The sequence below is a fragment of the Larus michahellis genome, chromosome 2, assembly GCF_964199755.1.
Source record: "Larus michahellis chromosome 2, bLarMic1.1, whole genome shotgun sequence".
Classification (NCBI taxonomy): Eukaryota; Metazoa; Chordata; class Aves; order Charadriiformes; family Laridae; genus Larus; species Larus michahellis.
The window spans coordinates 53,249,503-53,266,117 of NC_133897.1; the positions used below are offsets into that span (position 1 = coordinate 53,249,503).

General features: G+C 46.8%; 2 protein-coding genes across 2 annotated transcripts in view; one reads left to right on the plus strand and one right to left on the minus strand.

Moving 5' to 3' along the window:
- Window positions 1-7,079, plus strand: part of MATCAP2 (microtubule associated tyrosine carboxypeptidase 2) — a 35,308-nt gene extending 28,229 nt beyond the window's left edge. Inside the window, exons 7-10 of the mRNA XM_074575445.1 lie at window positions 1,716-3,087; window positions 3,763-4,036; window positions 4,920-5,042; window positions 6,453-7,079. Coding sequence (XP_074431546.1) covers window positions 1,716-1,877 — 162 coding nt within the window. The 3' untranslated portion in view covers window positions 1,878-3,087; window positions 3,763-4,036; window positions 4,920-5,042; window positions 6,453-7,079. The remainder of the gene's footprint in view (window positions 1-1,715; window positions 3,088-3,762; window positions 4,037-4,919; window positions 5,043-6,452) is intronic.
- Window positions 7,080-14,161: 7,082 nt separating this feature from the next.
- The window catches only part of EEPD1 (endonuclease/exonuclease/phosphatase family domain containing 1), a 65,813-nt gene continuing 63,359 nt past the window's right edge, over window positions 14,162-16,615 (minus strand). Inside the window, exons 6-7 of the mRNA XM_074575446.1 lie at window positions 14,787-14,981; window positions 14,162-14,674 (exon numbers count right to left, since the gene is read on the minus strand). Coding sequence (XP_074431547.1) covers window positions 14,475-14,674; window positions 14,787-14,981 — 395 coding nt within the window. The 3' untranslated portion in view covers window positions 14,162-14,474. The remainder of the gene's footprint in view (window positions 14,675-14,786; window positions 14,982-16,615) is intronic.

A 16,615-nucleotide genomic window follows, 5' to 3' on the forward strand; every position in this document is an offset into this window, starting at 1 on the left:
CAAGGACTGGGAAAATACATCTCATTCAAACCATACCTTGGATCACAGACAGGTACCTGTTTCTTGGTTGCAGCAGTAACAGAAACCCCTGAACATAAATATGAGGGGGAAAGGGTCCTTTTTCTTTCCTTTGTTTGGGAGGAAAAGAGGTAGAATTTCAAGTTTGGACAGGAGGGAAGGTCAGTATTTAAACTCGTTTGGTGCTGTGTCTGAGAGGCGATGGTATGATTTTGTATATATCTACTTCTAAATATATTGATCAGATGTAATGCCGCACCATCTTCAAACAGCAGTAGCTTAGTGACTTGAGTAAGCCTCACCATGGGTGTATGTTCATTTTTTTTAATCAGGATGCGGCTCATCATTGCAGATAGAAAAGCACACATGTGTACTCCGATGTAAATTCATTCTCTTTGTGGGCTTTATTCCCATTGTCTTCTGTGAAATGTGCACCCCCATGTCTGACCGCCTGTATGGATCAGTTTTAACAATCTGGTTTACACCATTCTGTCTTTCCAGAGAGCCCTTCCATGACCCTTACACATTGGTGAATCATTCATGCTCACTTTAATCTTTTCTGAATAGAAGCGATCACCAGCTAAGAGGGCAGGCTGTTTCCAGGGAACCCTGACCCCATGGTGTTCAGCTCCTTAGAAGAAACATGGGGTAAAAAGGTTGGAAGGAGCAGGCTCCACTCTCAAGCCACCTGGCACAAACCTGCTGTGAGGAAATAGGATGTGCCAGTTACTAAGCACAGCCAGGCTTGTGGGTTTTGCCAGTACATATGCTTCTGGCTGTAGGGTGCCCAGAACACGCAGCTTGTAGACAAAGCGGCAACCACACTAATTTCATCACACTGGATAAGTGCCCACAGAGTCCTGTTCTGTGCTTGCAGGGCAGCTTGTGTAGTTACCGCACAGCCGAAGCATTCATCCTTTCGGGACCATCATTCACAACACCTTGAGCTACTGTGAGCACAAGACTTGAAGTCTTAGCTCATAGAATCATAAGACTATGGAGAAAAATCTCAACTTTCATTAGAAAAAAAAAATCAATAGGCCCCCTCAGTATCTGGAAAATGTTTGAGAGCGTCACACCTATACCCAGAAGACTCTGATGCCAAGATGCAAACTGAATCTATTGAATGGGAAAAAAAATAAATCAGGATGCTTAAGGGTTGCCCATGGTGTAGTTAGTTACTAGAGGTGCATTTTAATTTAGTTTCGCATAAGCACATTTGCAAGTGAAAATGAAAACATCAGAGTTCAGGTCAGCTGTCACCATGCCTTTCCCAAAGCTGGACCCTGCCTGCTTTCCGTGCCGTGCCTGTCCTGCACCCCCTTTCTAGTTCCTCAGTCTTTGGCGTAGTGTTTTTTCCATTCTCATATCAATCCTTACACCTCTTTGAGAAGAGGCTTCTTTCCCTCTCTATTCCTGCAGCTGGTGTAGGTCAGTCTCATTCTTTCAGGTTCCTATAAGTCTGTTCACTGATTGAATCAAAAGCAGAATCAGGAAGTATGGAGGCATTTGCTAAAATTACATTTTTTTTGCATCTTCCATTGAAACACATGGTTACTTATTTTTTCAAAGGATTCTCACAAGCTTTTAACTCCCCTGCTCTGAAATCTTTTCTCATCTATGAAAGATAATTTAGAGCCACAGCAGGGAAGTAACAGGGCTATAGTGCGAAATTAACCCATGTCCTTCCCTTACAGATCTCATATGAGGATGTGGACCGCCTGAAAGGATTAGCCGTGATTGAGAACATGAGGGTACCACACTTTTTGCAAGACCATGCCCGGTATATGGAGCACTTGGAAAAGATCATGGAAGTCAATGAGCTGACTGATGAAGAGCTCCAAGATCTCATAAATTAACAGTAGCAGCCCACCATTCACTTACCCTCTGCAATTGAGGATGCAGAATTGGACTTCCCAGAGCTTGCAAAAATGGACTTATGAGGGGTGGGGCGGGAGGAAAAGGTGTCCAGAATATATGGAATTCAGAAAAAGTCCTCTCTATGTTCCTTTTGCATTGTGATTATATAGTGATTATTTTTTAAAGGGTTTGTGCATTTTTTTAAAATTTGGCTTAGGAATTCCTTTGCAGTGATCTGTCCAATCATCTACTCTGTTTTATATGCTAGGTATAGTCCTTGACACTGTCTTTTATAAGATATTGCCTTTTCCCACACAGGTTTAAAGGTGGAGGAAAGGAGAAAGAAGAGAAATTCCCCCTTAGTTCACTTGTGTTTTCCCTGTCTTTGGTCATGGTTCATAGAAATAGAACTGCTGTAGATTATGCTACATCGCTGTCTGTGTAACAATTTCCCATTTAGTCATCATTGCAATGAAAAAAGAAAATTTAAAAACACAGTGCACAGAAGCAGGTCTTTGTGCCATGGGATCAAAAAAAGTTTTGAGTTCTTTTTTTACTGGGAGACTTAGCATTAAAAAAAAAAAGTTGGTATTGCTGTTTTAATGACTGTAAGCAGGTAGAAAAGTTATCCCCCTTTATCCCCTCAAAAAGTTACAGTGTTCTACATCTTTATCTGTATAGTACATGTTTCAGGAAGCTGAATAATGGAAAGGGTCTTCCTTCTTTGAGGACAAGCATAGCATGCGTAGGAAGTTCAACATGGCAGCGTTTTGGAAGAAGGATCAAGCAGAACTGTGATTTCATGACTGAACATGTTTTAAATAAATTCAGGAACATGGGGACATGATTCTGCACAGCATGCAGCACCACTTCTCTGGGTCACCTGAGCCTACAGAAGGTCAAGTCAACTTTTTGAGCAGTACGTCCATGCTACAGCAAACTTGAGCTTGCAGAGCTTGTTGAAGAAACAAGATGTGAATGGGGGGAAGATTCACAAGTGCCCTATTCCTGTGTTCCAACAGAAGTGCTGCACCACTCTGAAGCAACCTTACCTCTGTTTTAATTGCCGGTGCTATATCCAGAACCAAGAAGAGAAAGCAGCTTACTGTAAGGCATAGCTTAGATGACACAGGAGAACTTGCTACATAAACTACATTTTCTGATTCCGGAGTATTATGGAATTATCGAGGCAAACAGAGTCTTGCACTTGTAAGTATTCTGACAAAGGGTTTTGTTTTAGTAGGCAGCATTTTACCAGAGCTCCTCTAAACTCCCGGGAAGCAGCTATGGTAGGAGAGACTGGGCAGGAACTAGTGAGAGCCTTGGATGGTGCTTCTGCCCTTTCTTCCCCTTCTGCCTTGGCCCACTGGTAACAGGCCCGGCTTTGGATAAGGCGAGAAGATGGAGCCAAGGTTTCCTCCACACCACATTTGCATGGACCTGAGCCCTGATATCCCTCCCTCCCTACTTACCCTGTTCTTTAATGAAATGGATGGAATAACCCTCCCACCTTATGGCAGGACATTACCAGCCATGACAGCAAAGTCTTGAGAACACATTTTCTGATCCAGAGAAAAATCTGTGAGGAAAAGCTCTCAGCAGGCTGAGAGATCTGAAGGTTTTTGAATAATCCCATAAAAGCAGCTGCCTTTTAGATAGTATTGCCAGTGTGTCTGCAGCGGCTGGCTGGCCAACTGCTTGAGGAAAAGAAAATGCGCTCCACAAGCATAAATTTACTAAATTTGGGTATTTTCAAGGCAGGGACCAAGAACTGCTCACAGCAGCAGCCTTAATTTTGTATTGTCAGTGTTGTTCATGAGCTGAAAGCCTTTCAGCCTCTGTATGCTAAAATAAAAGCCCCTTTTCTCTCCTGCCTCCCTTCAGGCTGTCTGGTTTGATCACTGATAACTTTGCCTGCCCAGCTTTGTTTTAGAGCCGTGCCGAGCAGACACGGTGTTGCAGCAGCCTGACGGGGACCCTTTGCAGTCATGCACTCACGTACTCCAGGTTTTGGCTCCTTTGCCACAAGCAGCAAGAAAGCCACACATGGCTGATGTCGAGTCAAAGATTGCAGTCAAAAGCTGTCTTTGGAGTAAATCGGGCAGAGATTGTTTGAGCTACGCCACGGAAGAATCTGTCTCACTTTGCTGATCCAGAGGTATGTGAAAGGGCCGGTTCTTTATGAAAAGGATAAATTTGAACTGATTTTTTTTTTCTTAAAAGAGAGAATTCCCTGTCTTCCAGTGATTTCTATGTAAGCAAAGTGCTTTTTCACCGCCCCCTGTAGTAATGTCTTATAATCTAAGTGTAGGTACGCAACATGTCATTGAAACCAGGGGGCTGTGCCAGTCACCCTGCTTTGCCACAAAGCACCATGCCTACGTCCCTTCCTCCAACAGCCAGTTGATTCTTTTGCCACTCTGTAGCCCTCAACGCTACTACAGGCCTTTTTGCTTTACTCAAAGACCTGCATCGTGTTTTCTTCAAAGCAGTAGGTGCCATTAAACTTCTGCTCTTCGTTATTCTAAGAAATAGATTTGCCTTGTGAAAAGTCAGAGTCTGGAAGCTGTCAGTAGCAAAGTAATACCGTAGCAATAGAGGAAGCTGTCAGCTTCTGTTTTCAGCATCAGATTTATCCTTCCTCCTTTGTAAAAGCGTTTCAAATTTTGAAGCGTAGCTGTTGTAAATTTTCCACTGTGAAGAGGCTGGTTACTAAGTCATGATCCTGAAGTTGTGTAATAAAGTATCTGTACAGCAGCGCACGTGAGCTCACGTCGCTGCATGGTTTCATGGTGTCCATGATGTGATGGCAGCCTTTCCTATAGCAGTCTGGCGCAGTTGCTTTGCTGTGTGGTGCTACTTCTACATTATTCCTATACAGAAACCTGGTCAACATTGAAATGGGGAGGCTTTTCCACCAGACCAGTTTTAAAAGGCATTTTATACAACTTTTGCAAATAAAGTTAAATGAAAGAATGACAGAGATGAGGGTACTGAAGTGTTACATCGCGTTGTGTGAGAGCGTTACTCTCCTTCAACAGCATTGGCTCTACAGCTAGTCGGACGTCCCAAGCTGTGCATGGAAGAGATGGCTTTCTGACACAGTTTTGAAAAACATGACTTGGGGTTGGAGTCATGAAGGGTTGGTGGAAGTTGTACATCAGGTATGGCTCCCTCTGCTCTGTCAGCAGGCCGGGCTGCACAAAACCTTACACACCCTCCCTTTTTTAAGGAGATGGTCTGAGGCACCATCCGAGCCACTTGGCTACGATGCGTTTTTTCAGCACCATCCACGCGGGAAATGGCAACTCCAAATGTTCCACTTCATCACTTTGATCCATCCCACCATCTCCCCCGCTGCTTCCTTTCAGGGCTCTTTCTCCCCATCTCACATTATAAAATGTGCTTGCCTATCTATCTCCAGGGAGTCCCGTCACCTCCTTATGGTTCAGCTCCCTCATGTACAAGTAAGGATAACATTTAAGGGTTGTGGGTTCTTTTTTTTAAAAGTCATTAGCTGATGTGCCTTGCAAGACAGCTAAATATTATTACAGAATCACCGAACTGCAGGGGTTGGAAGGGACCTCTGGAGATAATCTAGTCCAACCCCCTGCCAGAGCAAGGTCACCTAGAACAGGTTGCACAGGAACGCGTCCAGGCGGGTTTTGAATGTCTCCAGAGACAGAGACTCCACCACCTCTCTGGGCAGCCTGTTCCAGTGCTCTGCCACCCCCAAAGTAAAGAAGTTCCTCCTCATGTTTAGGTGGAGCTTCCTGTGCTCAAGTTTGTGCCCATTACCTCTTGTCCTCTCCCTGGGCACCACTGAAAAGAGCCTGGCCCCATCCTCCTGACGCCCACCCTTTAAGCATTTATAAGCATTGATAAGATCCCCCCTCAGCCGTCTTTTTTCCAGAGTGAAGAGACCCAAATCCCTCAGCCGCTCTTCATAAGAGAGGTGTTCCAGTCCCCTAATCATCTTTGTAGCCCTTTGCTGCACCCTCTCCAGCAGTTCCCTGTCCTTCTTGAACCAGGGAGCCCAGAACTGGACACAGTACTCCAGGTGTGGCCTCACCAAGGCAGAGTAGAGGGGGAGGATGACCTCCCTGAACCTGCTGGCCACACTCTTCTTGATGCACCCCAGGATGCCACTGGCCTTCTTGACCATAAGGGCACATTGCTGGCTCATGGTCATCCTGTTGTCCACCAGGACTCCCAGGTCTCTTTCCACAGAGCTGCTCTCCAGCAGGTCAGCCCCCAACCTGTACTGGTGCATGGGGTTATTCCTTCCCAGATGCAGCACCCTACACTTGCCCTTGTTGAATTTTATAAGGTTTCTCTCCACCTAACTCTCCAGCCTGTCCAAGTATTGCATTACATTCCCCCTCCCTTCCTCGCTAGTTTGAAAAACTCGGCCTAAAATCTGCCCCCTCCACAGGATCCCAAATCACCGCTGTTCTCCCTCACTCAGTGCATCCCAGATACCCCTCCTACAGCATCAGCAGCATGAAACGCAACACCAGAGCTTTGCCGGGCAGGTGTATGTCAGTACTGATTAAATTTCACATTTCTTACAGGTGATCTGCAGGACTACCGCAGCTCTGAAATCCTTTTCCCAGCACTCAAGCTGCCAGGCTTGTGAAGCTGGATGCCTTGCAAGCAGCTTCAGGAGCAACTCGAGCACCAAGGGTCCCAGTGATGCTCCTGCCTGCCTGGAGAAGAAGGAAAGCTGGAAATCATTTATGCTGAAAATCAGGATGGAAGTCTGACAACACACAAGTTGGGGTGGAAGTTGAGAGAGGCACTGTCCAAGCCAAGAGAAAAGCAAAAGGAAACAGCTGGAACAATTGTTTTGGTTTTTGGTTTTTTTTTTTTTTATGGAAGTGTTCATTTAAAAGTGTCTTAATAATTTTCATAATATATCAGCACCAAGTTAAAAAGTTCTTTGAGTTCTTTTCCGTATGCAGTTTAAAATGAGATTGTGTATCATTAACATACAGAGGGGAGAATCTATTTTGGCTTCACTGAACAATTATGGACTTTTCACAACTGAAACTCTATATTAGATTCAATTCAGAAAATCCACATATTGAATTTTAAACCTATTCATTTACGTTGATTCAATAATAAAAAGATGCCATCAGGATTACCTTTCAAGGCACAGCCATACCCTGCCCATTAAAGTTGTCTAAATTCATTTCTTATAGTTGTGCGGAAATATTTTGTATCATCCCCAGTCGCATAGTGCCTCTGAGACAGTTTAAGCCCCTCTTCCTGAAGTGTCTATCAACACACAGGGCAAAGTACAGCCTTATTTCAGCTCTCTAGATAACAGAGACCAAGGCTGAAGTTACAACTACGCTGGCCGCTGTACAAAGCGGGAAAGAACATGGATGGAGACCACACAGCCAGGGCTCACACAAGTGAACGGGATTGGGTTGGATAGACATGATTTTGAAGAGAAAAAAAAATCCTAAGAAAACTCCGTGGTTGGAGAAACACTGCTGGTGACTAAAGAGTGGCCCCAGGTCATGGTACTCCTCTCGTGCCATAGGGTCAGAGCAGGGTGGAACCTCCCCACAAGGACCCTCTCCTCTGGCCTGTGCAATGCCGTGGGGCTTTGGAGGAGAAACAGAAGGCACACACGAAGACCAGCCCCCCTGCTCTAATATCGCAGAGCTGGGCTCACATTCAGGCCCTGTCCCAACAACGCCCTGAAAATTGTGCTTGGAGGGTCTCATGTGCATACATTAGGGCCCAATTTCCATCTCATGCCACATCCCAAACAAGAGACCAGTCAGGCTGTCTCCTCCAGCTCACCTGATTATTTCTCCTGCTTGGATTTTTGCCCTGGTCTCTAGCACTCATCCTCCAGGCTGTGTTTACTTAATCACAGTCCTGTATCTTCCTTTTTATCTCAAGAATACGTTCACTACCACAACATCAACCCCTGAGCCAAGAAAGTAAGTCCCACTCACCCACCAAAAAAAATGTATGTGATCTATGAGTCAACCTCTTCCCCTCTGCCCCCCAACCTTGCAATATTTAAAAGCTGAGGTCCCCTGTATTTTTGATTTTCCTTTGCAGCTTTCAGAAAAGAAGCTTTCCCTGGTTTGGGCAAGGTTTTTCACCAGACACTCAGAATCACGTGGAGAAGCCTCTAGCTGTGATTCACTTCTCCATCTGCTCTCCCATCTTCGTCCTTCCTCCTGTCCCAGCCCTTCTCTGCCCCATGCTCCTCCAGCTCCCAGCGTCCTTGCTCAGACATTCCTCCACCATTCTCCTTAGGACCCTCCATGTCACGACTATGTCCTAGACTTGCGTCACTTTGGGGAGTGCCCGTGCCATTCTCATCTGTCCATCAGCATGCTCCTGCTATCCCCCCCGCTCCCTGTGTGTTTGCAATCTCTCACACATCCCCTCCACCCCCCTGACTCTTTGAGGCTCCTTCACGGCTCCTCGACTGTCCCAAGAGCAAAACAAATCTTTTTCCTTTTGTTTTGAAGTGAAAAACATGGTTAAGCGTAGCTCTGGTCACACCTTGCCAACCCGGAGCCCTGCTACCTTCCTGCTGCAGATAGAGAGGAGCAACAGCGGGTCCCCACCCTGGTGGGACAGGCTTATTTCTCAGCGTAAAGCAAAGCATGGTGCTACAAACAGATTTACTACTCTCTCCATCCCGGAGGTGATAGATAGGAAAAAGCATGGTGTGTATCAGCTGACCAGTATTGCCACCCTTTGGGTCTCCACATACGCCCCCATGCATCCCCCCCACGCACAGGGCAGAAGGCAGGGAGGAAACCTAGCACAAGTGCTTCACCTCCAGCACCACCCAAGGGAGCACTTGGGTGGATGAAGACAGGGTGAGAAGTCCCTTTAAAGCAGCCAGGGAATCCTCACATGCAAAGAGGAAGAGTATCACGACCACAAAATTACTAGTAAAATGAGTAATAGTCCTTCAGTTGATAGAATCAGGTTAAGGTCCTCCCAAACAAGAGTCCGCAAGAGTACCGAGATGGCCAGCCAGGCACATACTGTGAGTGATCTTTGTGGGAGTGGGCTGATCACGTCAAACAATATGAGAAGTGGGATGTAAAGTAACCACCCAGATGCAAGACAACCCCTCTTGTCTACCAGCGTGCCAAGGGATGAAGGAGGTCTGAAGGGATGGTCTGGAAAAGGAAGAGCTTCCTTGAAGGTCACTCCCTAAAAAGTGGTGGCAAAGTGCTCTGATAGCTCAGTGCTGGTGCTCCTTGTGTTACCGCTTCACACAAAGTTCGAGCGATATTGCAATTCAGGTCTGTGCACATTCCGTTTGCTTTTTATACAAGGTCTGTGCATTCATACAAGCTGATAAAGAGACACCTTTGGGCGTCCCTCAGGCTGGGAACATCTCAGCATGCAGGGTTACGAGATGGCCAGAAGGATGGGTCAAAAGGTTATCCAGCCACACATTTCCTAAGTGCACACGTAACCTGCGGGTACTCTGGACTAAGTCCTTTTAGCGACTTTGATTTCATGCAGGAGATGTTTTTTTACTTCCAGATATGAAGGTAAAAATAACTTAAGGCTTAAAAACCTAAAAAACGAACAAAATAATCTCATTTTTCGTTATAACCTGATGAGAAAAGGGTCCAATTGAATGTGCATGTGTCTTTATATTGTATACCATGCTATATACTTGTGGCCTCTCGTAAGAGGCACCCAACCACAACCTCCTGACTTTGCTTATAACCAAAGCAGTAACCAGCAGCAGCCAACACGTTGCTGGGAACAGCAAAAGATTTGTAGCAACACGTCCGTGAGGGTACCTGCCATTCCCTCGTACAATATATGTTCTCAGTGGCTCCAAAGCTGTAAGCGGTTAAACCTTATTATCTCCCAAAGTGTTTAAAGTGGGGGAGGACACCCAACCCAACCCCACATGGGTGAGCAGAGGAGCTGAGCAGCATCACAGGCTACGGTAAGGAGCTGAGGGCTCTGTCGGAAATTGCGGTCACCTCCTGCTCTGTGGGACACAGCCCAGAACTGCTGAGTGGTCACAGCAAGAGCCGTGCAGCCTGCTGGCAAGGCGGCTCAGTCTCGCCCTGAGAGTGGTGGATTCACAAAGTAGTCGCTGCTGCATCTCTTCTGAGGACAAAAAAAGCTGCTGCGGGCTGTTTCCCATGAGAGCGCGGCTTCAGAGTCAACGTGACTCCTTGCACGGGGGAGAACTTTGCGTTTTGCTTCGGGAAAACAAATGAACACAATCCTCCTGAGGAGTTTTTCCCATCTAGAAAATCTGTGTGAAAGTGTGAAATCTGGGAAGTCAAAGGCCGGGAAATGCCTGCATGGCTTTGCCTTGCTTCCTGCAGCCAAGGAAAAGCTCATAACCTAAATATGAGATATTTCCACCCCATTCCTGAGTGCTTGAATTCACGACCTGAAGGGAACAGCAGCTGCTGCCCCGAGAGCTCTGCTTCCCATCGTGTCCAGCTCCTGCCCGTGCCCAGCAAGCTCCTTCAAGACACCAGTTTTAAAACCAAAAATCAACTAATTCTGCAATGAAGGCATTTAGATGTCTAGGAAAACCTTGAAGTCCCCTGGGCTGATCCTTTTCTGACCTTTTCTAGGAATGCTGAGCACCAATTCCCATGAGGGCTCAAGAATGCCAAGACCAAGGCAGGTTACCTCGTGTGATCCAGCTTCCACTCCTGCTGCACCAGGAGTCATTCAACCCGCTGCTGCCATGACCCGATTCTTGGAAGTTTATTTCCAGGACAGTTATTTAGTTGTGTTTGATCATCAGAGGATTTTAGCAGCTCTCCAAAAGACAAAATACTCCTCCTGTATCGCAGCTCCTTCTTTTTTTTTTTTTTTTTTTTTTAAGGCCGTTTGCAGCACTGCTTGGTGCAACAACACTGCAAAGCCAAGTGACCAAATGGACAATTTGCCAAATAAATCCTCCTAACAAGCCCACGGGACAAAGCAGAGGCTTTGCCCTGAAGGAAACAGGTCAGAGAAAATAGGAAAGGAGAATAATTTGGCTGTGGATATTTTAAAAGCCTTCGCCATGGGGAACAAAGAGGAGAGGCCTAACACCAGACGTGCCGCCCTCAGCCTCCACGAGCGGGGCCCTGCTTTAAGCTTTTATTCCAGCAGCTGCTAAAAGGTAGAAACTGAACTTAAAAACTCTTCCGTGCCCCAGCAGGAGCCACCTCTCCTCTCAGAAGCTGCCAGGAGGAGGACAGAGCTCCCCTGCAGACCGCTGTGGGGTCTCACCACGCAGGGACCATGGGCTGCACATCAGCTGTCCCTATGTCACCTGGCCAGGAGAAGTCTGAGGCTGGCATGTGTCCGGAGGAGGTAAGAGGCAGCGCTTGGTTGTCAGGAAGCCGCCAGGCTCCACGTGCAGTGGGCAGGGAAGAGCTCCACCACCCTTTGCTGTGCCCAGGTGAGCTGAACTGCCTTCCAGACGTGACCATACTTAGGAAAAGATAAACCTGGACCAAATCAGTCTGTAGCCATTGGTGACGCTACTTATGAAGCAGGACCCAGCCTCACAAAATTTGGGCTCCTGAGGGGAGCTCAAAACATGCAAGGTGTAGAGCCTGCATCAGGCCTTTTGCAAGAAAGGCTCACCGTTTCTGTGCTGCCTCCATCGTTGCTGCCTACCTTGGCGCTGCCAGGGCAATACAACTACAGAAAGCTGGGCTAGCCTAGCTTCTACTGTAAGCATCTCAAAATAAAATTGCTTTTAAGGTTTGCTCCCACAGGCACAGGAGGAAGTCGGCCGCTACTTCAGCTTCTGAACCACCATAACATGACGAATGCTCTCAGGAACTCCCAAAATCCATCCGGCTCACAACTACTTCATCATCCTCCCAGGACGTCGCACGCAAAAACCAAAGCAAGCTTTTTAAAACCAGTGAAACCATCAAGATGGTCAGGCACTGCTGCCTCCCAACATGAAGTAACCCAGGCACATACCTTGTACTGATGCTCCATGCAAGCAAGTGGAGACCCGTAGGTACCAAACTCCTCTGTCCTCCTCTCTCTGACCCTGTAGGACCTACCTTATTTCAAGGCATCTTTGTATTCACCAAATAATCACCTTTCCACAGCTCCCCACTTCCTCCCACCAGGCTGGGCTGAGCAACCTCTGGTCTACAGACCAGCCTCATTAACCTTTCCTACAGCTCACACACGGGTTACTAGAGTGGCTCAGCTCGTTTCCCTTGCCGGCAGCCTGTGCTAATCAGCAACTCATCAGCCAAAGGAAGGGACCTTCCAGCGACCGCTAGCACTGCTGCTTGCAGATCACCACCCATACAGGAGAATTCAGGTCCTTCTCTAGGCTTTGGTGGCTCTGGATTTATTTACACCTGCAGCAGACCAAATGGGATCTGGCCCTTTGAAGTTTTATTTCTAGAGCTATAATGTCATTTCAGCCTCCAAATTAATTTACGTCACACTACCAAACACTAGTTGGTACAAGAGAGTGAGTGTGTGCTTGGGAATTTACTGCCGCGCACCTCATGTGATAGTCATTTGACTAAGGCAACTCTATTGCATCCTCACCTATATTTTGCAGTGGTCCAGGGAGAACTGCTTGGGGGATCTGGTGCCACTCAAATTAATGGGGGGCAGCAAAATCATGCTTGGTGGAAAAGGAAAAAGCAGCACCAAGGATCTAGAATGAAAGCTGTAGCCGAGCTCTCCCGCTAGTTTCTATAATGAGCAGGGACAAATGCCTGCACCTCCCATTTTTAACAGGAAATGCTGAGCAAGTAAAGGTATATTTTTGGTCTGACGCTCTGAACTCTCAGTCATTCACTTAACCTCTTGAAATGTCAATGAAATCTCCCTCAGTCCGAGAGTCACACTCAGACTATTCCACCTTCCTCCGGGTTTAGTTTTGCATATAGTCAGAAAAGCTGCTTGAAATATTCAACTGTGTGAGTTTCCATGTGAATTTATTCAGTTGTTGCTACCTGAAATGAGACGATATTTCAGAAAATTAAAGTGATGAAAATGCTACAGGAATATGATACTGTTTTGCTCTAAACCCCTCAGTTACAACATCTCCATCAGTGTGGCACTACTGTCAGGAGTAGTTTTCCCTTTATAGCCCAATGAGTCATGCCAGAGCGCTTTCTTTCCTCCTTAGCAGCAAAATGTGTGGTCATCTGCAGCCTGGAGCAGAAAGCGCTGGGCTAGTGGGCAGCTCAGCTCCTTTCACACTCAGCCTATTTCTTTTGCAGATGCTGCGTTGCTTTTTCTAGTCCTTATATGTTTCCCTTTTAGGTCACCATTTATTAATTGCTACTTGAAAAATGTTACATAGGTGGCAAATTTAATGCTCCATCCCCGGCACTGTGATGGCAGCTTGCTGACTGAAGTCCTCCCCGCCCAGGACGTGCACAGAAACAAACCTCCTTAGAAGCAGACCCCGTCCCTGCCACGTGCACCATGACCATACACTGTATTCGGGCTCCCTGTTGCGGTGCCTGGACCAGGCTTATGCAGCAATGAAGCTCAGGAAAGTGATGCATAACTGCCTGGTCTTCCAGGGGGAGAAACTCAAAACCCCTAAAAGATCGATGGGCAGAGGCTGGTGCAACACGTGCATCAGCCTTTGCAGTGACCATGTGAACATGGGCTCGTCTATAGACCTCCCACTCATGTATTACCTATCTATCCCCGACGCAGAGTCCTGCTCAGAACACCGACTCCTACACAAAGGCTCAGGGCTACATCTCCTCTTTGATGCCAGTTGCAAGGCCAGAGGACAAGGGCTGTTCCTGCCAGATTCCCAACAGAGAGCAAAGCTAAGGGCACTGGAGAAGTGGACCAGAGGGACAAGTCGGTGGTTTTGAGCTCCTGAAGGCCAACATGTAGGAAAAAACCAACAATGAACGCTGCACGTGAAACAAGCCAAAGCCAAGCTTCAGAAAGCCCTTCTGGGGCAAAATGCACCCTGCCAGGAGCATCCAGGTGCATAAGGAGAGAGGAAGGGAAGGAAGAGAGGCGCCCACATCCCCACGGGGCTGTGGAGGAATGAAGTCTCTCCAGGCTGAGCTGGAGGGACCACTCAGGCCTCACTTCGGGTCACGTAGGGACCAGCTCCAGCAGCTTTTGCAAGTTCTGAACAGCATTTGCAACCTGCCAAGAATTTCCACAGTGTCTCTCTTTTTGGGGCCTCTCTTATTCCCTCAATTTACAAGGAGGCAAAGGAAAATAGCCATCACTCCCCCCTCACCCTCACAGCAAAGCCCTCCTCGGCTCCATTTTAGCAAAGATCCTGTACAGTATTAAAAGTACACTTTATTTTCTGTACAATTCTCATCCAAATCTCCAGGCATGGAAATGTCCTCTGTGTCCCCAGAAAAAGTTGCAAATTGCTTCACTGCCATGAGCCCCCTCAGACACCGCACAACTGTCCGAGGAGGGGCACAAAGCCAGGGCCACCAAAATCAAGTGCTGATGCTTTCTAGGCATGGGGAGGAGAGCGGGAAGGAAGGAAAAGGGGAGACAGTCCTGCTCTGCCGCTTGAGCCACGAGCGAGCAGAGCCTTTGGCTGCACCCTGGGGGGCAGAAGAGGCACCCTCAAGTTCACGTCATCGTTCATGCTTAGCGTGGGAGTCGTTGCGTTCGACTGTCACCCCGTTCCCATTCCGTGTCACCTCCTTCCTGCTCCAGTCCTTTTCCAGGTAAAATTCAGCGAGCACAGGGCAGTGGTCCGAAGCCACCCCACCCCAGGACCAGTTATCGGGGATCCATGGGTTTGTAAGACCTTCTCGCACAACAGCCCAGTGGCCTGCAGGAAAAAAAAGGATCACGGAGAATAAGGTAAGTGATATGGCCCAAAATTTGACACACAACACTAACCTAACTAAAGGTTACGTGACCTCACTAAAAAGCAACTTCACCTGTGAAAACCTTTTTCAAGCTCCGACTGATCCAGATGTTATCCAGCGACTTGGACCCTTGTGGGTTCTTTGTGCTGATGTTGGTGAAGGTGCTGGAAGGGACCAGGTGATGGAACTTCTCCTTCCTCAGGATGTCATGGTCACTGCTGTCAGGGGCCTGGTTAAAATCTCCGAGGATGATGACATCTTTTTCTCCTAGAAAACAGGAAAAATAGAAATGAATGGGAGGAATGGGCACGTATCGGTTAAGTGCAAGAGGGAGAGAGGATAAATGGTGGAGGAGGAAAAACACAAATACTGAGCAGAAAAGCTGACTTCACTCTGAACTGAAAGAAATGCTGTTTAAAGTCTTTTTCACTGGCTATTTACTCATGGCTATTAACTTCATGACAATAAAAAGCAGCCAGTACACATTTCATGCTTGGTTTTAAGCATCATCTCATTTATATTGGTGTCTTTTGTTGGCTATTCATTGATAGTGACAAAGACAAGCAGTTCTGGTCTTAGAGGTTTTTAGAAATCTGTGACTCTGTAAGCTTATTTTTTTCTTTTTATGCAAGAAACACATATTGGCTTCAACCTGTCCTGTGCACTGGGGAAAGAGGACAATGCACATGCCCCGGCACCCATCTGAAACCACTGGCAGAAAAGTCTGATAAGACAAACTCAAGAACGCTTGCAGCTGACCAGAGATGTTGCTGTGTTAAGAGCTTGGTACTGGAGAAGGAGGAAGATGCTAAAAGGGAGGCACAAATGCACCAAAAGTTATCCCAAAGCTGACTTCAGAGAAGAGAACTATGAGAGTCTGTAAGCTTTTTCCTTCCTGGGATTGAAATGTGGGAGGAGATGGGTTGGACGGACAGATTGCTGTACCATACCTACTGCTCACGGATAAACCTCCTCGTTTTGTGCTGTTGCTGTAGAAGTAGCTAGCCAGGAGAGGGAGTGCAAGTTCAAGAATAAGATTTGTTCCACTCCTGTCTTGCACTCCATGAAAGATGAACTGGGGAAGGACAGGAGAGACTGATAGCGTAGGACTTACAAAAATAAATACTTGAAAACATGCTCCTTGCTACGATGCAGAGGGGCGATGCAAAGACAGTGAAACTTTTTGTGGTTTCTCTACCCTTTGCAACTCGCAAATCATATCGGAAATGACATGAGGTTTAAATATTACTCTATAAAGTCTTCATGACAGGGGCCTTCCCATATTTAAAAGAAACAAAAAACCCAAATCTGAACCTGAGCTGTTTTAAACTCCATCAGAACCCAAAAGAAAAATCACTTCTTGACTAATAGGTCAATAGTGCTTGCTGGGAGCTGGCAGTTTTGCACGCATCTCATCACAAAAACCCAAGATCTCTTGCTTGGCAGGACCAGGAAGCCTGAAATGCGACCGTGCCATCTCAGTCCTTCAGGACTAATGCTTGCTTAATGGCCCAGGCAGCGCTCAGCTCCTTCCATGCTTTCAGCTCCGCCATGTAAGTGGGGAAAGGTCATTACAGAAACCTCTGGAGCACATCTGTGGGGGGTGGGGTTTAAAAATGACGGGATCTTAACAGCAGTATCTCGATCCCACACAAAATCTAATCTAATCTAATCTGTCCTATTTATTCCATTCCATTCCATTCCATTCCATTCCATTCCATTCCATTCCATTCTTAAAATACTCTCACTTCTTTTAGCAAATCCTCAAACCTATTTCCCTTACTTGAAAAATATATGAAAAAACTATACTCAGAGGTGAAAATTTTAACTGACTGCTCCATTCTGAACAGTTTAGAAATAGCAGACCCAGCACCTGGACGTGTGCTCCGCAGGAGGTAAGA